The following is a 20,020-nucleotide window of genomic DNA, read 5'->3' as shown; positions in this document are numbered from 1 at the left end:
CTCATGTCTTTCCCTACTTCATGAAATATGAATGCAATGGCTAGGGCTGCAGCAATCATTTTGCAACTATGAAGTAAACTTGAGAATGGAAATGATGTACTAAGAATGATGGAACAGATATAAAGGAGGAATCTGAATCCCTGATGATGTTGTGGTGCTTCCTACCATGAACTGCCCACCTCTGACTTTTTTCACGTTAGGAAAATAAGCCCCTTTTTAATACAAGCACTGATTTGGAGGTTTTCTGTTAAATGTAGCTGAACTCAATCCTCCCTGAAATAGTTTTCATTTTTAAGTGCTTATTGCACTAAAAAACCTAAGTTTTGCAAAATATTTTACATTTAATCTTACAATAACCCTGTGAGTTACTATTTTTATCCTCATTTTTTGAGTTGAAAAACCAAAGCATAGAGAGGTTAAGTAACCTATTCCAAATCACATTACCAATAAAGGGTGGAATCTAAATTAAAACCCAGGTTGCTTGCCTCCAAACCCATGATCTTGACAACTGCACATGCTAGTCAGCCATCAGTCCCCCAGTGTGAGAGCTAAAAGAGACCTTAGATATTTGGCAGTCCAATTAACCTGTTTATTGATGAGCAAACTGAACTCCTGAAGTAAATGTTACTGAAGTGAAACAACCAGCCAGCATCATATATTCTGTAAGTAATCAAATTGTAACTGACTGGATCTGTGACCAGTGCTCTTATACTAGTTGACCTGTCTGGAAATATCAGACAGGCATGACCAAAATACAACCTTACTTAAACAACTTTCACTTCCCATTAAAAGTTTCTTTTTTATTTTATTTTATTTTATTATTATTACACTTTAAGTTTTAGGGTACATGTGCACAATGTGCAGGTTAGTTACATATGTATACATGTGCCATGCTGGTGTGCTGCACCCATTAACTCATCATTTAGCATTAGGTATATCTTCCAATGCTATCCCTCTCCCCTCCCCCCACTCCACAACAGTCCCCAGAGTGTGATATCTCTACTGCCTCACTGGATTCACTCATTGATCTATGGCAGTCTGGCTGCTGCCCACCACTCTCTTAAAATTATTCTCACAAAAGAAACTAATCAACCTTCTAACTGATAAACCCAAATTCCTTTTTTCATTCCCATTTCTGATTTTTCTATAGCATCTGACATTTGCTGACCAGCTTCTATTTCCTTGAAACTTTCTCTTTCCTTGAACCAGTTCATTTTCCACATTGCCAACACTTGTCTTTCTGTGACACTCATCTAATTATATGTTTCACTCTTCTTCTTCAAAAAACTTTCACTGGCTTGCCATTATATACCTATAAGTTAAAACTTGAAATTGTTAATGTTTCAAAATTTAAAAAATTTGTATAGATAATACAGGCATATGTACACAGTTTAAAGAACACTCAAGAGTACATAATAATGAAGTCTCCATCTCATCCTATCCCCCATCTCTCAATCTCCTTCCTCTCAGGCAATCACTGTCTCTTGGAGAAGCTTTAGGGATATTCTGATAATAATGTGCTTCAGGGCACACTACCTTAAAATATGGCACCTTGACACATTGAATATTTTCAGCTGAAGGAATGTGAGAAAATGGCAGAAGCAGGAAAGTTACTCTCACCTTCCCTCTGCCCTTCTTCCCTGAAGCAGGACATAAAACCTAGAAAGGATTTTCTGACCTTCCCCCGAAGCAGCTCATAAGACTCTCTCATGAGAGGTGCCCTTGCAATACCCGCAGGAAAGTTGCATCCTTATTTCTGAAGACACAGATGCACAGAGAGGAATCTGAGCAGCAGACCTTGCTATAGCTCCCCAGCTTATTACCATTAGATTGTGCTTTTTTGCCCTATCATATTTCTCCATGAGTGTCCATTCTTCATCAAACCTAGCATAAAGACACTCAGGTTTAGCCATTTATTTGGGTCTTCATTTCCTTATAAAGACTGTCATGTCACCCAAAACTTAAGCTATCCTCCCTGCAGACAGTATATCCCTTCTAGTTTGACCTTGTATAGGGGAGGTGACCCATGAGGCTTAAAGTCTTATCTCAGCACTCTCCTAACACATTTCACAAGACAACCCTGACATTTTTATGAAGAAACATATTAATCCTGAAGTTATCCTGAAGACGAGCCATTCAAATGTGTACAATAGACAGTATCATATGTACTGCTACATACTCAACAAATGTATCTGGCTTCTTTTCTCTTTGACAAGACAGCTGGAGTTGAAATCCCCAGCTAGGACTAAAAGGAAACCAAACCATGTAATGCTTACAGCACATACCTCCTGTGAATTATAAGAACCTTGAAAGCTTATGACTGTGTTCTGCATTAAGTTCCAGAATATTTATTAGTATATTGGAATCGCCAAAATCACAGTGAGGGCCTAGAGAGCTTTCTTGCTTAGGAGAGGAAGAGGATCTATCTAATGGTCAAATGGATTTCCTCAAGAGACAGTGATGTCATCACACACAGCTGAATGACCACTTGGTAGACATGTTGCAGAAGAGAATCAAATAACATCTGGGCGCCTGGAAGGACATTTTGGCCTATTCCATTCTCAGAGTCTATTACTCTGGGCCCTTTCAGGTCATTATGTACATTTTGGGGTATAATTACCTCATTTTGTCTATCTTTTCTTCCCAGCGTTTTGAGGATGCTGTGTGTCTATGCGAAAGGAAAAGAAAGTATGGTGAAAAGGGGCAATGATTTCAGCTTAAAAACAAAACCAAAAACCCTCACCACTATATGATGAATTGTTAATAGTATGGGAGAAGAAGGGCTGTGAATTCATTGATGTAGTCACCAAAAGTTATAGTACCTGCATATTCCATTTCCTCAATCAGTGCATACCTAATACTAATTAGAACACATTATTGGATTAGCTTACCTCCATTTCTTTTCAAAGAAATCTTTACCAAATGTGTCTGGTGGGCATTTTGGAGGTGTAGCCAAAGATTGCTTGAATAAATCAGTTAGGTGAGCTGCAACTTTAAACATAGATGTATTTAACTTTTATCCCCACTTCTTTTTATAGGGCAACACACAATCAGTACACAATTACTCATTGGAGATGCCTGTTAAGAGCCTATATTTAATCTATCAAGTGTTTACTAGGATTTACATGACCAAGCTGTAATACAATAGAAAACCAGACTACTTTTATGAAATATCCTACTAGAAAACACACAACTTATAGTCGAAATGTAAAATGCAGTGATATCTCATTTATCCCATATTATTAGGGGAAGTGGTGTTCTACTTAACTGAATTTCCTCATATCTGAAGCAGCAACCTTAAAACAAATTAACCGTAATATTGAAATTGTTTTTCCGAATACTTTCCTGCTTCCTGAATCTAAGAACATGAATATAAGACAATGGTTGTTCAACAATTTAGGCAGCGATTCTCAGTTTATTCACAAAACACGATCTTGGTGGCATGTCAACAGGCGATTAAAAAAAGGAAAAGATTTTCATGTTTCATGGTTATATGAGCTTGGGAAACACTGATTTATCCAAGGTTAAACAGGTTTCACTACTTCTCCACATCTTTAATTAATTAATGTCATTTTGAATCTCTAAGAAAATAAGACAATATGAAGCATTACCCAAACTTATTTTAATATGAAACTCATTTTTGATGGAGTCTTCTCATAGATGAGTGTTTTAGGAAATACTATGGGAGAATATTGATTTAGGATCATTTTAATTAATATGTCAGGGACAGCTATAAGTATGCAACAGCTGTTTATTTCCTGAAACTGTTTGTTTCAAAAAATATGTTACTTTGTATTTCACTTTTGGAAAACCTATGTGTTTTCCTTTGTTGTGCCTGTTCCCTTGTCCCAGAGGTTAAAAATTCAAAAGCTACAGGGTAGGGTTGCCAGATAAAGTATAGGGCCCCTGGTTAAATTTGAATTTCAAATAAACAAACAACTTTTTATTATAAGTATATCCCAGGCTTCTGGGAACACACTGTGTCTCAGCCTGCTTTGACAGGCTATAAAATAATACCCGAGGCTGTGTAATTCATAAAGAAAAGAAGTTTCTTTGGCTCACAATTCTGCAGGCTGTGCAAGAAGCATGGTGTGGGCATCTGCTTCTGGTGAGGGCCTTAGGCTACTTCCACTCATGGCAGCGGGGGAAGGGGAGCTGGCATGTATAGAGATCACATAATGAAAAAGGAAGCAACAGAGAGAAGGGAGATGCCAGACTCATTTTACCAACCAGCTCTCATGGCAACTAATAGAGTGGGAATTCACTCACCACCAAGAGAACAGAAGGTACCAAGCCATTCATGAGGGATCCACCCCCATGACCCAAACACCTCCCATTAGGACCCTCTTCCCTCTGACATTGGGGATCAAATTTCTTTTCTTTTCTTTTCTTTTTTTTGAGACAGGGTCTTGCTCTGTTGCCCCGGCTGGAGTACAGTGGCATGATCTCTGCTCATTGCAACCATCACCTACAGGGCGAAAGCTATCCTCCCACCTCAGTCTCCAGAGTAGTTGGGACCACAGGCATGCACCACCACACCTGACTAAATTTTTTTGTATTTTCTGTAGAGATGGGGTTTCACCATGTTGTCCAGGCTGGTCTCCAATACCTGGGCTCAAGAGAACCACCCACTTTGGCCTCCAGAAGTGCTAGGATTTACAGGCAAGAGCCACCAGGCCGGGCCTGGGGATCAAATTTCAACATGCGATTTAAAGGGGTCAAACATCCAAACTATAGTGTACTTATACTAAAAAAAATTATTTGTCATTCATCTAAAATTTAACTAGGCCTTCTTTATTTTTATTCACTAAATCTGGCCACCCTACTATAGGAGTTGCCCAGGGTAAAAGGGTGACCACAGAGTATAGGGACAGGGAGACATAGGGGGTTGTGATGGACTCCTGTGATGGTCATTCTAAAGAAGCAGCTGTCAATTATCTTCAGCCAAATTTACTATGTAATAATGTGAGATTTCAAGAGGAGAAAAATCTGGATAAACAACAACAACAATAAAAACAACTGTACAAGCCCACACTGTGGAGGATACTCAGAACCTATCTGTGGGTTGAATGAAGTGCATGGCTGCCAGTTTATGATCTTTGCCATATGGCCAAAAAAACAAAACAAAACAAAACAAAACAAAAACCCACCAAATTCTCTACTGCTTGTTTGCTGTGAGCTATGAAACCATCTAACCACATTTGTTAGGGCTGTGTATATATACCTCCAAATGAATATTCTTTGAATGAGATCTAAGAGTAAACTACTTGCACCACATACAGTGTAAAACAGTGCAAGGTTTTGGTGATAACAGTGTAGTTGCTCAAAAATTCTGTGTGTGGGAGGGCAGGCTGTTGGTTGATTGACTGTTTCCTTCCTATATCTTCATTATAGTTGAGGCTAACATAAAAGTCAAATGTCAACATTTTTCACTTAATGGATGAAAGTTAAAGATGAATGAGAGAAAATCATGGTTTTCTAGGATGTCAAAGCTCAGGCAGAACAATACAGGCAGAATGATTTACAAAAATAAACCACCACAACACAACATGGCCGATACAAGAATGGAGATGCGTACATGGTGTCTTGTTATCAGATAAGAGAATGACCGATATGTGTATTTAAGATGATTCCTTTGAAATTTGTAAATATACTGCAGAAGAATATTAAATGCAACTTACCTTCAGTAACATGACTTTTTGTAGTTTCCTCCATTTTAGGGAAAGACTGAAATGAAGATAGAATTACTTAATGGTGATGATTATATTACTTACAAGACTTACTTTGTTTAGAAACATTCTCTCAAGCTGATCTTTTGTAAAAACTACTATAAAATGAATTAGTTTAAAAATACTGATATAAAATTAATTTTTGTAGGTCATTCCTTCCACTTCAATAATGTCTAGAAATGGAAATGATTTTAACTTGTAAAAATTCCTTTTTCTTCTTCTTCCCTATTTCATTCATTAGTTCATTCAGCATTTCAATAAATATCAATTTCTTTTGAAGATAATAAAAAGTTTCATTTAAGGGCCTTGTGAATTATTTATGAAGGAAGAGCCTAAAATATATTTGGAAAATGCAATATATAGAGAAATCAATTTCCACAAAAATTGAAAATTATGAGGAGGCAGCAAGTGCTTCATGGAAGTGGCAGAAGCAGCTATTTCTTCTGATATTTTGTCCTGAAACATTTAATATTGAAACAATAGTAAGAACACGGGTATACAAAGCGTTTTCTCACCATAACCAGCTTGAGGAGATCAGCAGCATTGCCTCTCTCCTCCTCAGTTCTGGAATCTTTAACCATCATTTCCTGCAGCTCATCTTCTTTCTTTAGAATATAGTTTATGTAATCCTAAATCAGCAGAATAAAATAAATAGGCAAAAACTAGGAATTAGGAAGAGAGAGATACAAAAATGGTCATCAACTTGAAATATTACAAAAAATGAAGAATATATAGGTTCACAATGCTCAACAACTCTTTACTAGTCAACAACCTGAAAAGACTTTTTCTTAATATGTTAATAGGAAAAACCTGAAAAGTGCAAAAGCAAAGCTTTAAAGGCCACAGGATAGAACTGCATGGGGGCCTCAGAGAGGCCCTGTTTCTAACTGCACTGAAGTGTCCTCATCAATAAAATGGACAGAATTGGATTAGATGACGTGTAGGATCCTTTCAGGTATAGTTTTTTTATTTTATCTGTAAATGGAATTTGCCTAGTTCATGTCTTTGCTTCCAAGAGAAACGTACTTTATTTTTTTCATAAGTATTTGATCAATTTCTATAACTAATAATACCCTGCTCTGTGCCAGGTGCTAGGTATATAACCATAAAGAAAACACATACAATCCCTGTACTGAGGGAGTTAACAAACTTGAGATGTTATAGACATGATCATGCAATTAACTATATATTTACAAATTCTTAGGCCGCTTCCAAAGCCTTTTACTCTGTGGACAAATATATTAATATGTAGTTCTGTCTTTTTCCAGTGGTCACTATATCAGTTTTCTACACAGTGACAAAGATGGAGGGCACTATATAGTAATCACTTACAAAAAATTCTTACTTTTTCAATGTCTCTGGGGCTTCTTAATAATTTCTACACCTTATGGGAACCACTAAATATTTTCTACCTCTCAACCCTCTACTCTGAAAGACTGACATCCTTGTGTTGCACTAGACAAATATTGGTAGAATTACATAATTTCAGGTTTCTTAGGAAACCAAGACCAATGATTGCTCTGTTTCTGATTCTTTTGGGTCAGGTTATCTAGATTCCATTACCTTAAGGGAAACCTGCAGCCTCAGTTTCACCTCATTCTTTATGACCTCATGCTGAATGAACTGGCGCATCTGTAGCACACTGGGGTTCTTGAGTATGGCACCCGGGGCACTCACTAGCTGTTTGGACTCAATGCAAAGGCCTTTCCAAATCTGAGTGCCAAACGGAGGTCCTGGAGTTTTTTTCTGTTAACAAAACAAATCAATAAAACCACCAAAGAAATCAGAATGTTTTCATATTCAAATTTTTTTAACTGTTCATTTATTATGTAGATATCATAATAACTTTTTAGGGACACAGTGGTGAAAAAAAATCTTTAACCTCAAAAAGTTCTGCAAATATAAGGAAAATCGATAACAGAACTGGGCATGCTTTCCTTTTTATTTATGTTACCAAGATACTGAATATTTTAAAATTCTGTTGCATGGTGTCCTGGGTAGGATGTAGAAGAGTGCTAAGCAATGTAATAGCAGCCTAGCTTATGACAAATGGATGTGGCTATTTCTTAGTACCCACAAGTAGCTGAAGACACTTGGAACTGAGCAGTCTTTCACTTTCTGGTTCTGTGTTCATTTTGATGTAGAAAGATTCTTTGCGAGAGAAATAATTCCATAGATCTGGGCCATCTTTGAGCTTAATCTAGATTAAGCATGCCTCCAGAGTCTGAGGATCTCTGGGGCAGAAAAATCTACCTTAGAGTAAACTCACACTATATGTTATACTTGTGATCGATTTTCAGGAATGGTGTGCTTTGCTGCCCTACTATGTCCTCAGGTGTGCTGGATGTGCTTCATTTCAAAAGGCCTGGCCAGTGACAGCCACTTAGCGGCTTTGCAGGCCTGTGCCACTCCTACTAGATGTAGAAGGTCAGAGCATAAGAGTTTCAGAGGATGAGAATAAACTTCCTTCAATAGTCTTAGATGTGGCATACCCTTTGTCATCATGTAGTACTTACAATTTGGATATAGCCTTAGTGTACCATTTGGTGTGACCTCTTAATTTTCAGAGAAGGAAATGGAGATCCAGTGTGACTTGTCCAAGATCCCGCATTAATAAGGGGTAGAATCAGGACCACAATTCAAGTCACCTTCATCTTACCATGTTGACTACAGTCACCAAATTTAACCACAGGGCTAGGAGGTCATTGTAATCTTAAATGTTCATCATCTGTGTTTGCTATTACAAGGTTTAGTGTAGGACAGCAAAAATGATGACAATCAAAAACTATCTCAATTAACACTACTATCAATCTCTAATCATACCATCAATAGCTTCACTGATTTAATTATTTAACACCTGACAATATGTTGGACATGTGACATAAATTGCTTGTAAAATGAAATGGTAAATTATGCAAGATGCAGGACTTCATTGATTCTTACCCAAGATATTTTGTTGTTTTTTTTTTAAATTTAGCTGGAGCTTCTCTTAACTGACATAATTACAATGTTTGCTTTCTAACACTGCAATTGCAAATGTGCATAAAATCCTTCATATTATTCTTAGATGGTCAGTTTGTGCATTTTTAATATATGAAGAAAAAAAGGGAGAGTAAAAGGCACAAAATTGTGCATTAAAATTAACAAATAAGAAATGATAGAAGGAAAGATTTCTGTATGATATAGTATCAGTAATTCCATGACAGAGGTGTAACCTGGCTTACTCAGAAAGAATGTCTGCATATTATAGGAAGATGTTCAAGCCTGCAATACAGGATAAAAGAAATAAAACTGAAATGAGCTAACCAGGAGTATTCCTCTGAAATGTTGTTGCCACATCTACAAATGTTAGCATCTTGAAATATAAAACTCCTTGAGCACATTAACAATTTACATAAGAATGAAAATATACGAATATATGGGAGGAGACCTAAGACTCTGGTCCACTGCCCTTGGATGGATGTATACGCTAATAAAATGACTTTTTAGAAGAAATTATATACCTCAACTGAGGGAAATGTTTCCCATGACCTTGACCGGAGATTAGGAGGGACAATTGTATCTTCCTTTTTTACTAGCCATGGTGATGCTTCACGGAAAGGGCGAAGGACTGTGATGGTTAGGGTGCCTGGTTCAAAGAAAGTTGTCAGAAGACCATTACCCATCAAAAGTACTCAGAGAAAATGAAAATGCATTGACTAAATTCAACAAGCTCTTTTTGAACAGACTTAGACATGAAAGATTAATGAGACACAATGAGTATACTTAGGAACCTCACAATCAAATAAGAAGGATGAAGTTTTTAGTCACTGTGACACCTAGAGACTGGATTTAGATCACCTGGAAGTATTCATTGACACCTCACCGTCCCTCACCAACCACATACAAGTTCTGTCAGTTCTCCCAGTAAACTTGTTGAGTCCATCTTTTTCCCTCTCTGTGAACCCTACTTTATGTGCCTCAAAAAGATCCTGCTCTAGACTACAGCAACAACTTGTTTTGCCACCTATATATACTCTGTGAATGAACCTTCCCTTGCAGTCAGGGTGACTGATTATGTTAGTCCATGGTGAAAACTCTTTTTTGCCTTCACATTGCTCATGAGATAAAAGATGGTCCTTAACATTCTTTTGCCTCTACCTCAACTTGTACTGTTCTTCCCCTCTGTGCTTCAGCTACTTTGGCCTTTCCCCCAACCTGTGTTTTCCAATGCTTTATGCTTTCTCCTTTATGTTTTCTTTTCCAAGAAAGCTCTCTCTCTTACCTTAATTAACCATTACCTACCCACTAGCTCTTGGCTCAGGTGTCTTCAGGGAAGCCTTCTTGACTATGTCAGTTTCTTCTGTTAGATTCTCTCACAGAACTATGTTCTTTTCCATCATAGACCTTATCCCAACTTATAATCATACAGTGTGTGACTTTATAATTAACATCTATCTCTCCCAGTAACCTAAGAGCTCCACTGAAACAGGGTCCATGCCTGTTTTAGTTCACCATTGTATTCCTAACACCCAGCCAGTGTTTAGTACATGGTGGTTTGTCAAGTAGAGGCTAGTTAAATGACTAACAAACCAATGTGAGATGAATTCTTATTCTCCAACAGTTCCATACATGCACCACACTGACTGGGGGTCAGTCAGAGTCCACCATGTTCCATATTCACAAAGAGCAAGGTGTATTAATGACATGCACATGTGCATTGATACACTAAAAGTTATAAGGGCACAGAAATGCAGGCATATTTATAAATGCACACAAAATGTATCCCAAAACACAGAGAAAAGATGAAATAACACACACACACACACACACACACACACACACACACACATAAACCTAGGCACGGCACATAGGTTTTGTACACAGATAATATGTAGGCTTATATCTATATTTAAATACACATATTACATATATTGGATGGTTCTTACTTAATGCGATATGTATCTCTAACCTCTGGCAACACACCTATTTCTTTGAAGTTGATGAAAACAACATAAGTACCCAATGAATATACCTTATATAACTTATTGGGTATTTCAGGTTGGCATTATAACTCACCTATCAATTTCATCAAAGCAACATCTTCAAAATGACAAAAAATGAATGTACAAGAGATATCTCACTGTTCTTTGTTTTTTCTTACCAAGATGAAATGAACTCATAAAACAGAACTTTGGTACGTACCTAAACAAAGATACAACTCTGCTTATAGGAGAAGAGAGATGCATACTCAGCATATGCAGATTGGTGCTAAGATATATCTTGATATACACCTAAATTCGAGTAGCTATATAAATAAGTTGATATGACTTATTCATGTCAACTTATTTTTGCTCTACTTTCCAAAGTAGAGCAGAAAAGTGAGCAAAGCGGAAAAAGTAAGATGACATGAAGATAGACCGGATAGTAAGGAGGATGAGAATTGGCAAAGAGACACCATGCATTCCAGACAGTATGGGTCCTTTACCTGGCTGTTCCTGCACTGGCTCTTGGAGAACAACAGTATTTGATTCTTTATATGCCAAAGATAGATATTCTTCTATGTCACTGTCTCGAAGAAGTTCCATTCCTGATCCATCAGCATACATAACAAAAAACCTATTTGAAGGAATAAAAATATAATCACTTCAAGTATTCCATTAAAATTCTCCTTGAACTTAGAATTAAAAGTAAAATTATAGTATTATTATTTTACCTGGGGACATGTTCACCATAGATTTGCCGATGATTCTTTTCAAGGTGCATAGAGGACAGACTATCACAGCCCTCAGTTTTTTCATTTAAATCATCTTCCAATTTTTTTTCAGGTAATATAGTTGATATGCTACCATCAGCCATGACCTAAGGGATGAAGTATGTAAGCAACTAAAAGAAAAGAAAGTCGTAATGCTTATACTTCTGCTGATCCAATTTGAGAAAACAGATGATTTGGTGGGTTTACTCAGAAAATTGGAGATGTTTATTTGTAAGGTATTGTTTACTAAGTAGAGACTGCATTAATAAAAGTAAAAACCTAGCAGCATAACTCTACTTATAAACAACACCTAGAACAGGAACACAGACTGAAACATATTCAGAATGAAGTGAATAGGACGGGGAGGATACTCATACTCCAAACCTCATACTATGAAGATAGGTTCAAGAAACTGGGAATTTAAACATGGAGGAATGGGTACTCATGCAATAGTTGTCTTGAATTATTTGCAAGGACCTTTGCATGGAAGGCGCTTATAATCTGGGATGTCAAACACACAATTGTGGCTCATAGGTAGAATACATTGGGAAACAGATTTAGTATGAATATGAGAAAAAATGTTCTAGTCCTTTGTTACAGTCTAAATATGGCATGGGTCTCTCCAGGAAGGGGTGTGATTCATGCTGCAAGACCACTGAAGGGGATGCCCAAGAGGAGTATCAATGCCCAGAAAAATGCTTGGCCTAGAGGGTTTTGAGCTTTAAGTTTCCACTTCAATTTGTTGTAAATTAAAATTTGTCAGTTTGAACTCATGCTGTGAAGAGTTTCAGTTACTTAGCAAAGAAAAAATAAGCTGGATCAGGGCTTATCTACATATCAAAACAAAGTTAGGAATTCTGTTGTATAACTCCAAATCTAAAAAATAACTTCATACCTACTAGCTGATAGACAAAATTTCACTGTTGAATGATAAGTAAAAAAAAAAAAAAAAAAAAGAAAAAAGATAAATGCCTAGAGCAATGGTTGGCAAATCTTTTTTGTCACAGGCACGATAGTAAATATTTTAGAGTTTGAGTTTGCAGGCCATACATTCTCTGTTGCAACTACTCAACTCTGCCATTATTGTGCAAAGCAGCCATAGACAGTATGTAAACAAATGAGCATGACTGTGTTCCAATAAAACTTTATAAAACGACATTGAAATTTGTATTTCCTATAATTTTATTGTGTCTTCTTCTTTTGTTTTTTCAAAAACCATTTACTCATATATGAAACCATTTTTAGTTCATGGGCTATAGATAAACAAGTGGCCATCATTTGCCAATTCCTGACCTAGAGGTGAGGGGATAGTCGTGGTGTTGAAAGACAAAGAAGCAAATATTTTCTCCCATTCTGTAGGTTGTCTGTTTAGTCAGTTGATAGTTAGTCTGTTGATAGTTTCTTTTGCTGTACAGAAGCTTTTTAGTTTAATTAGGTCCCTTTTGTCAGTTTTTGCTTTTGTTGCAATTGCTTTTGGTGTCTTTGCCATGAAATCTTTGCCAGAGTCTGTGACCAGAATGGTATTTTCTGGGTTTTCTTCAAGGGTTTTTGTAGTTTAGGTTTCACATTTAAGTCTTTAATACATCTTGAGACAATTGTTGTATATGGTGTAAGGAAGGGGTCTAGTTTCAACCTTCTGCATATAGCTAGCCATTTATCCCAGTACCATTTATTGACTAGGGAGTCCTTTCCTCATTGCTTGTTTTTGTTGGTTTTGTTGAAGATCAGATGATTGTAGGTGTGCAACTTTATATCTGGGCTCTCTATTCGGTTTCATTGGTCTATGCGTCTGTTTTAGTACTGGTATCATGCTATTTTGGTTATTGCAGCCCTGTAGTACAGCTGAAGTTGGGTAATGTGATGCCTCAACCTTTGTTCTTTTTGCTTAGGATTGCTTTGGCTATTTGGGCTCTTTTTTTGGTTCCATGTTAATTTTAGAATAGCTTTTTCTAATTCTGTGAAGAATGTCATTGGTACTGTGATAGGAATAGTCTTGAATCTGTAAATTGCTTTGGGCAGTATGGCCATTTTAACAATATTGATTCTTCCTATCCATGATCATGGAATGTTTTCCCATTTGGTTGTGTCAAATCTGATTTATCTTATCAATGTTTTGTAATTCTCAGTGTAGAGAACTTTCACCTCCCTGGTTAGCTGTATTCTTAGGTATTTTATTTTTTGGTGGCTATTGTGAACAGGATTGTGTTCTTTTATTATTATTATTATACTTTAAATTCTAGGGCACATGTGCGTGCAGGTTTGATACATATGTATACATGTGCCATATTGGTTTGCTGCACCCATCAACCCGTCATTTACATTAGGTATTTCTCCTAATGCTATCCATCCCCCAGCCTCCTACCCCCTGACAGGCCCCCGTGTGTGATGTTCCCCGCCCTGTGTCCAAGTGTTCTCATTGTTCAGTTCCCACCTATGAGTGAGAACACGTGGTGTTTGGTTTTCTGTCCTTGTGATAGTTTTCTGAGAATGATGGTTTCCAGCTTCATCCATGTCCCTGCAAAGGACATTAACTCATCCTTTTTTATGTCTGCATAGTATTCCATGGTGTATATGTGCCACATTTTCTTAATCCAGTCTATCATTGTTGGACATTTGGGTTGGTTCCAAGTCTTTGCTATTGTGAATAGTGCCGCAATAAACATACGTGTGCATGTGTCTTTATAGTAGCATGATTTATAATCCTTTGGGTGTATACCCAGTAATGGGATTGCTGGGTCAAATAGTATTTCTGGTTCTAGGGCCTTGAGGAATCGCCACACCGTCTTCCACAATGGTTGAACTAGTTTACACTCCCACCAACAGTGTAAAAGCGTTCCTATTTCTCCACATCCTCTCCAGCATCTGTTGTTTCCTGACTTTTTAATGATTGCCATTCCAACTGGTGTGTGATGGTATTTCATTGTGGTTTTGATTTGCATTTCTCTGATGACCATGATGATGAGCATTTTTTCATGTGTCTGTTGGCTGCATAAATGTCTTCTTTTGAGAAGTGTCTGTTCATATCCTTTGCCCACTTTTTGATGGGGTTGTTTTTTTCTTGTAAATTTGTTTAAGTTCTTTGTAGATTCTGGATATTAGCCCTTTGTCAGATGAGTAGATTGCAAAAATTTTCTCCCATTCTGTAGGTTGCCTGTTCACTCTGATGGTAGTTTCTTTTGCCGTACAGATGCTCTTTAGTTTAATTAGATCTCATTTGTCAATTTTGGCTTTTGTTGCCATTGCTTTTGGTGTTTTAGTCATGAAGTACTTGCCCATGCCTATGTCCTGAATGGTATTGCCTAGGTTTTCTTCTAGGGTTTTTATGGTTTTAGGTCTAACATGTAAGTCTTTAATCCATCTTGAATTAATTTTTGTATAAGGTGTAAGGAAGGGATCCAGTTTCAGCTTTCTACATATGGCTTGCCAGTTTTCCCAGCACCATTTATTAAATAGGGAATCGTTTCCTCATTTCTTATTTTTGTCAAATTTGTCAAAGATCAGATGGTTGTAGATGTGTGGTGTTATTTCTGAGGCCTCTGTTCTGGTCCACTGGTCTATATCTCTGTTTTGGTACCAGTACCATGCTGTTTTGGTTACTGTAGCCTTGTAGTATAGTTTGAAGTCAGGTAGTGTGATGCCTCCAGCTTTGTTCTTTTTTCTTAGGATTGTCTTGGCAATGTGGGCTCTTTCTTGGTTCCATATGAATTTTAAAGTAGTTTTTTCCAATTCTGTGAAGAAAGTCATTGGTAGCTTAATGGGGATGGCATTGAATCTATAAATTACCTTGGGCAGTATGGCCATTTTCACAATATTGATTCTTCCTATCCATGAGCATGGAACGTTCTTCCATTTATTTGTGTCCTCTTTTATTTAGTTGAGCAGTGGTTTGTAGTTCTCCTTGAAGAGGTCCTTCACGTCCCTTGTAAGTTGGATTCCTAGGTATTTTATTCTCTTTGTAGCAATTGTGAATGGTGGTTCACACGTTTGGCTCTCTGTTTGTCTGTTATTGATGTATAGGAATGCTTGTGATTTTTGCCCATTGATTTTGTGTCTTGAGATTTGCTGAAATTGCTTATCAGCTTAAGGAGATTTTGGGCTGAGATGATGGGGTTTTCTAAATATACAATCATGTCATCTGCAAACAGGGACAATTTGACTTCCTCTTTTCCTAATTGAATACCCTTTATTTCTTTCTCTTGCCTGATTGCCCTGGCCAGAACTTCCGACACTATGTTGAATAGGAGTGGTGAGAGAGGGCATTCTTGGCTTGTGCCGGTTTTCAAAGGGAATGCTTCCACTTTTTGCCCATTCAGTATGATATTGGCTGTGGGTTTGTCATAAATAACTCTTATTATTTTGAGATACATTCCATCAATACCTAGTTTATTGAGAGGTTTTAGCATGAAGGGCTGTTGAATTTTGTCCAAGGCCTTTTCTGCATCTATTGAGATAATCATGTGGTTTTCGTTGTTGGTTCTGTTTATGTGATGGATTATGCTTAACGATTTGCATATGTTGAACCAGCCTTGCAACCTGGGGATGAAGCCGACCTGAACATGGTGGATAAGGCTTTGATGTGCGGTTGGATTCGGTTTGCCAGTATTTTATTGAGGATTTCACATCGATGTTCATCAGGGATATTGGTCTAAAATTCTCCTTTTTTGTTGTGTCTCTGCCAGGCTTTGGTGTCAGGATGATATTGGCCTCATAAAACGAGTTAGGGAGGATTCCCTCTTTTTCTATTGATTGGAATAGTTTCAGAAGGAATGGTACCAGGTCCTCTTTGTACCTGTTAGAATTTAGCTGTGAATCCGTCTGGTCCTGGACTTTTTTTGGCTAGTAGGCTACTAATTATTGCCTCAATTTCAGAGCCTGTTATTGGTCTATTCAGAGATTCAACTTCTTCCTGGTTTAGGCTTGGGAGGGTGTATGTGTCCAGGAATTTATCCATTTCTTCTAGATTTTCTAGTTTATTTGCGTAGAGGTGTTTATAGTATTCTCTGATGGTAGTTTGTATTTCTGTGGGATCCGTGGTGATATCTCTTTATCATTTTTTATTGTGTCTATTTGATTCTTCTCTCTTTTCTTCTTTATTAGTCCTGCTAGTGGTCTATCAATTTTGTTGATCTTTTCAAAAAACCAGCTCCTGGCAATTCATTGATTTTTTTGAAGGGTTTTTTGTGTCGTTATCTCTTTCAGTTCTGCTCTGATCTTAGTTATTTCTTGCCTTCTGCTAGCTTTTGAATTTGTTTCCTCTTGCTTCTCTAGTTCTTTTAATTGTGATGTTAGGGTGCCAGTTTTAGATATTTCCTGCTTTCTCTCATGGGCATTTAGTGCTACAAATTTTCCTCTACACACTGCTTTAAATGTGTCCCAGAGATTCTGGTATGTTGTGCCTTTGTTCTCATTGGTTTCAAAGAACATCTTTATTGCTGCCTTCATTTTGTTATTTACCCAGTAGTCATTCAGGAACAAGTTGTTAAGTTTCCAGGTAGTTGTGTGGTTTTGAGTGAGTTTCTTAATGCTGAGTTCTAATTTGATTGCACTGTGATCTGAGAGACAGTTTGTTGTGATTTCTGTTCTTTTACATTTGCTGAGGAGTGCTTTACTTCCAATTATGTGGTCAATTTTAGAATAAGTGCGATGTGGTGATGAGAAGAATGTATATTCTGTTGATTTGGGGTGGAGAGTTCTGTAGATGTCTATTAGTTCTGCTTGGTGCAGAGCTGAGTTCAAGTCCTGGATATCCCTGTTAACCTTCTGTCTCATTGATCTGTCTAATATTGACAGTGGGGTGTTAAAGTCTCCCATTACTATTGTGTGGGAGTCTAAGTCTCTTTGTAGGTCTCTAAGGACTTGCTTTATGAATCTGGCTGTTCCTGTATTGGGTGTATATATATTTAGAATAGTTAGTTCTTCTTGTTGAATTGATCCCTTTACAATTATGTAATGACCTTCTTTGTCTCTTTTGATGTTTGTTGGTTTAAAGTCTGTTTTATCAGAGACTAGGATTGCAACCCCTGCTTTTTTTTTTTTCTTTCCATTTGCTTGGTAGATCTTCCTCCAACCCTTTATTTTGAGCCTATGTGTGTCTTTGCACATGAGGTGGGTCTCCTGAATACAGCACACTGATGGGTCTTGACTCTTTATCCAGTTTGCCAGTCTACGTCTTTTAATTGGGGCATTTAGCCCATTTACATTTAAGGTTAATATTGTTATGTGTGAATTCGATCCTGTCATTATGATGTTAGCTGGTTATTTTGCCCATTAGTTGATGCAGTTTCTTCATAGCATAGATGGTCTTTACAGTCTGGCATGTTTTTGTAGTAGCTGGTACTGGTTGTTTCTTGCCATGTTTAGTGCTTCCTTTGGGTGCTCTTGTAAGGCAGGCCTAGTGGTAACAAAATCTCTCAGCATTTGCTTGTCTGTAAAGGATTTTATTTCTCCTTCACTTAAGAAGCTTAGTTTGACTGGATATGAAATTTGGGGTTGAAAATTCTTTTCTCTAAGAATGTTGAATATCGGCCCCCACTCTCTTCTGGCTTGTAGAGTTTCTGCCAAGAGATCAGCTATTAGTCTGATGGGCTTCCCTTTGTGGTAACCCGACCTTTCTCTCTGGCTGCCATTAACATTTTTTCCTTCATTTCAACCCTGGTGAATTTGACGCTTATGTGTCTTGGGGATGCTCTTCTCGAGGAGTATCTTTGTGATGTTCTCTGTATTTCCTGAATTTGAATGTTGGCCTGCCTTGCTAGGTTGAGGAGTTCTCCTGGATAATATCCTGAAGAGTGTTTTCCAACTTGGTTCCATTCTCCCCATCACTTTCAGGTCCATCAATCAAACATAGATTTCATCTTTTCACATAGTCCCATATGTCTTGGAGGCTTTGTTTGTTTCTTTTTACTCTAAATTTCTTTTCTCACTTTATTTCATTAATTTGATCTTCAATCACTTATACCCTTTCTTCCACTTGATTAAATCAGCTATTGAAGCTTGTGCATGTGTCATGACGTTCTCATGCCATGGTTTTCAGCTCCATGAGGTCATTTAATGTCTTCTCTACATGGTTGATTCTACCTAGCCATTCGTCTAAGCTTTTTTTCAAGGTTTTTAGCTTCTTTGCGATGGGTTTGAACATGTTTCTTTAGCTCAGAGAAGTTTGTTATAACTGACCTTCTGAAGCCTACGTCTGTCAACTCATCAAAGTCAGTCTCCATCCAGCTTTGTTCTGTTGCTGGCGAGAAGCTGTGATCCTTTGGAGGAGAAGCACTCTGATTTTTAGAATTTTCAACTTTTCTGCTCCAGTTTCTCCCCATCTTTGTGGTTGTATCTACCTACCTTTGGTCTTTGATGTTGGTGACCTACAGATGGGGTTTTGGTGTAGATGTCCTTTTTGTTGATGCTGATACTATTCCTTTCTGTTTGTTAGTTTTCCTTCTAATAGTCAGGTCCTTCAGCTGCAGGTCTGTTGGAGTTTGCTGGATGCCTGGGTATCACTAGTGGAGGCCACAGAACAACAAATATTGCAGAACAGCAAATATTGCTGCCTGATCCTTCCTCCGGAAGCTTCATCCCAGAGGGGCACCTGCCTATATGCGGTGTCTGTTGGTACCTACTGGGAGGTGTCTCCCAGTTAGGCTACACGGGGGTCATGGACCCACTTGAGGAGGCAGTGTGTCCATTCTCAGAGTTCAAACGCCATGCTGGGAGAACCACTGCTCTCTTCAGAGCTGTCAGACAAGGATGGTTAAGTCTGCAGAAGTTGTCTGCTGCCTTTCGTTCAGCTAAGCCCTGCCCACAGAGGTGGAGTCTAGAGGCAGTAGGCCTTGCCGAGCTGCGGTGGGCTTTGCCCAGTTCGAGCTTCCTGGCTGCTTTGTTTACCTACTCAAGCCTCAGTAATGGTGGACGCCCCTCCCCCAGCCAGGCTGCCGCCTCGCTGTTCAATCTCAGGCTGCTGTGCTAGCAGTCAGCAAGGCTCCTTGGGCGTGAGACCCACCGAGCCAGGCATGGGAGAGAATCTCCTTGTCTGTTGTTGCTAAGACCATTGGAAAAGCACAGTATTTGGGCAGGAATGTCCTGTTTTTCCAGGTACAGTTTGTCATGGCTTCCCTTGGCTAGGAAAGGGAAATCCCCCGACACCTTGCACTTCCCAGGTGAGGCGATGCTCTGCCCTGCTTCATCTTGCCCTCTGTGGGTTGCACCCACTGTCCAATCGGTCCCAGTGAGATGAACCAGGTACTTCAGTTGGAAATGCAGAAATCACCCATCTTCTGCGTCGATCACACTGGGAGCTGCTGATTGGAGCTGTTCCTATTCAGCCATCTTCAGGATTGTGTTCTTGATTTGGCACTCAGCTTGGATGTTGGTCCACTTCCCCACTTTCAACCCTACTGCATCCTTCTTACCATCTTACTCTGTGACTACTCAAAGAAACTTGCCTGCTGTCTTGTGTTTGCTCTGACTTCAACTTGGATAAGGACCATTGCCACATCATTCTTTATGTTGGCATTATTTTCAGATGTCTGCTACTGTTTCTTCCTTTCTGTTCTAATTATTT

At 38.2% G+C, this 20,020-nt stretch overlaps 1 protein-coding gene across 9 annotated transcripts in view; it reads right to left on the bottom strand.

Annotated features, from left to right (window-relative positions):
- SPAG17 (sperm associated antigen 17) overlaps positions 1-20,020 on the bottom strand; it is a 248,047-nt gene that overhangs the window by 31,451 nt on the left and 196,576 nt on the right. For all 9 annotated transcript variants that reach the window (XR_008512558.1, XR_008512547.1, XM_054528865.1 and 6 more), the window contains 8 exons: positions 11,425-11,570; positions 11,197-11,327; positions 9,233-9,357; positions 7,293-7,475; positions 6,245-6,358; positions 5,682-5,727; positions 2,892-2,991; positions 2,621-2,668 (listed from right to left, as the gene is read on the bottom strand). Coding sequence is in view for 7 of the 9 variants with exons in the window: in XM_054528865.1 (XP_054384840.1) it covers positions 2,621-2,668; positions 2,892-2,991; positions 5,682-5,727; positions 6,245-6,358; positions 7,293-7,475; positions 9,233-9,357; positions 11,197-11,327; positions 11,425-11,570 (893 nt within the window). In the remaining 2 variants the exon portion in view is untranslated. The remainder of the gene's footprint in view (positions 1-2,620; positions 2,669-2,891; positions 2,992-5,681; positions 5,728-6,244; positions 6,359-7,292; positions 7,476-9,232; positions 9,358-11,196; positions 11,328-11,424; positions 11,571-20,020) is intronic.

The sequence above is a fragment of the Pongo abelii genome, chromosome 1 (genome assembly GCF_028885655.2).
Source record: "Pongo abelii isolate AG06213 chromosome 1, NHGRI_mPonAbe1-v2.0_pri, whole genome shotgun sequence".
NCBI classification, from domain to species: Eukaryota; Metazoa; Chordata; class Mammalia; order Primates; family Hominidae; genus Pongo; species Pongo abelii.
Note: the sequence above shows the minus strand (reverse complement) of the source record. Positions and strands in the feature narration are given on the sequence as shown.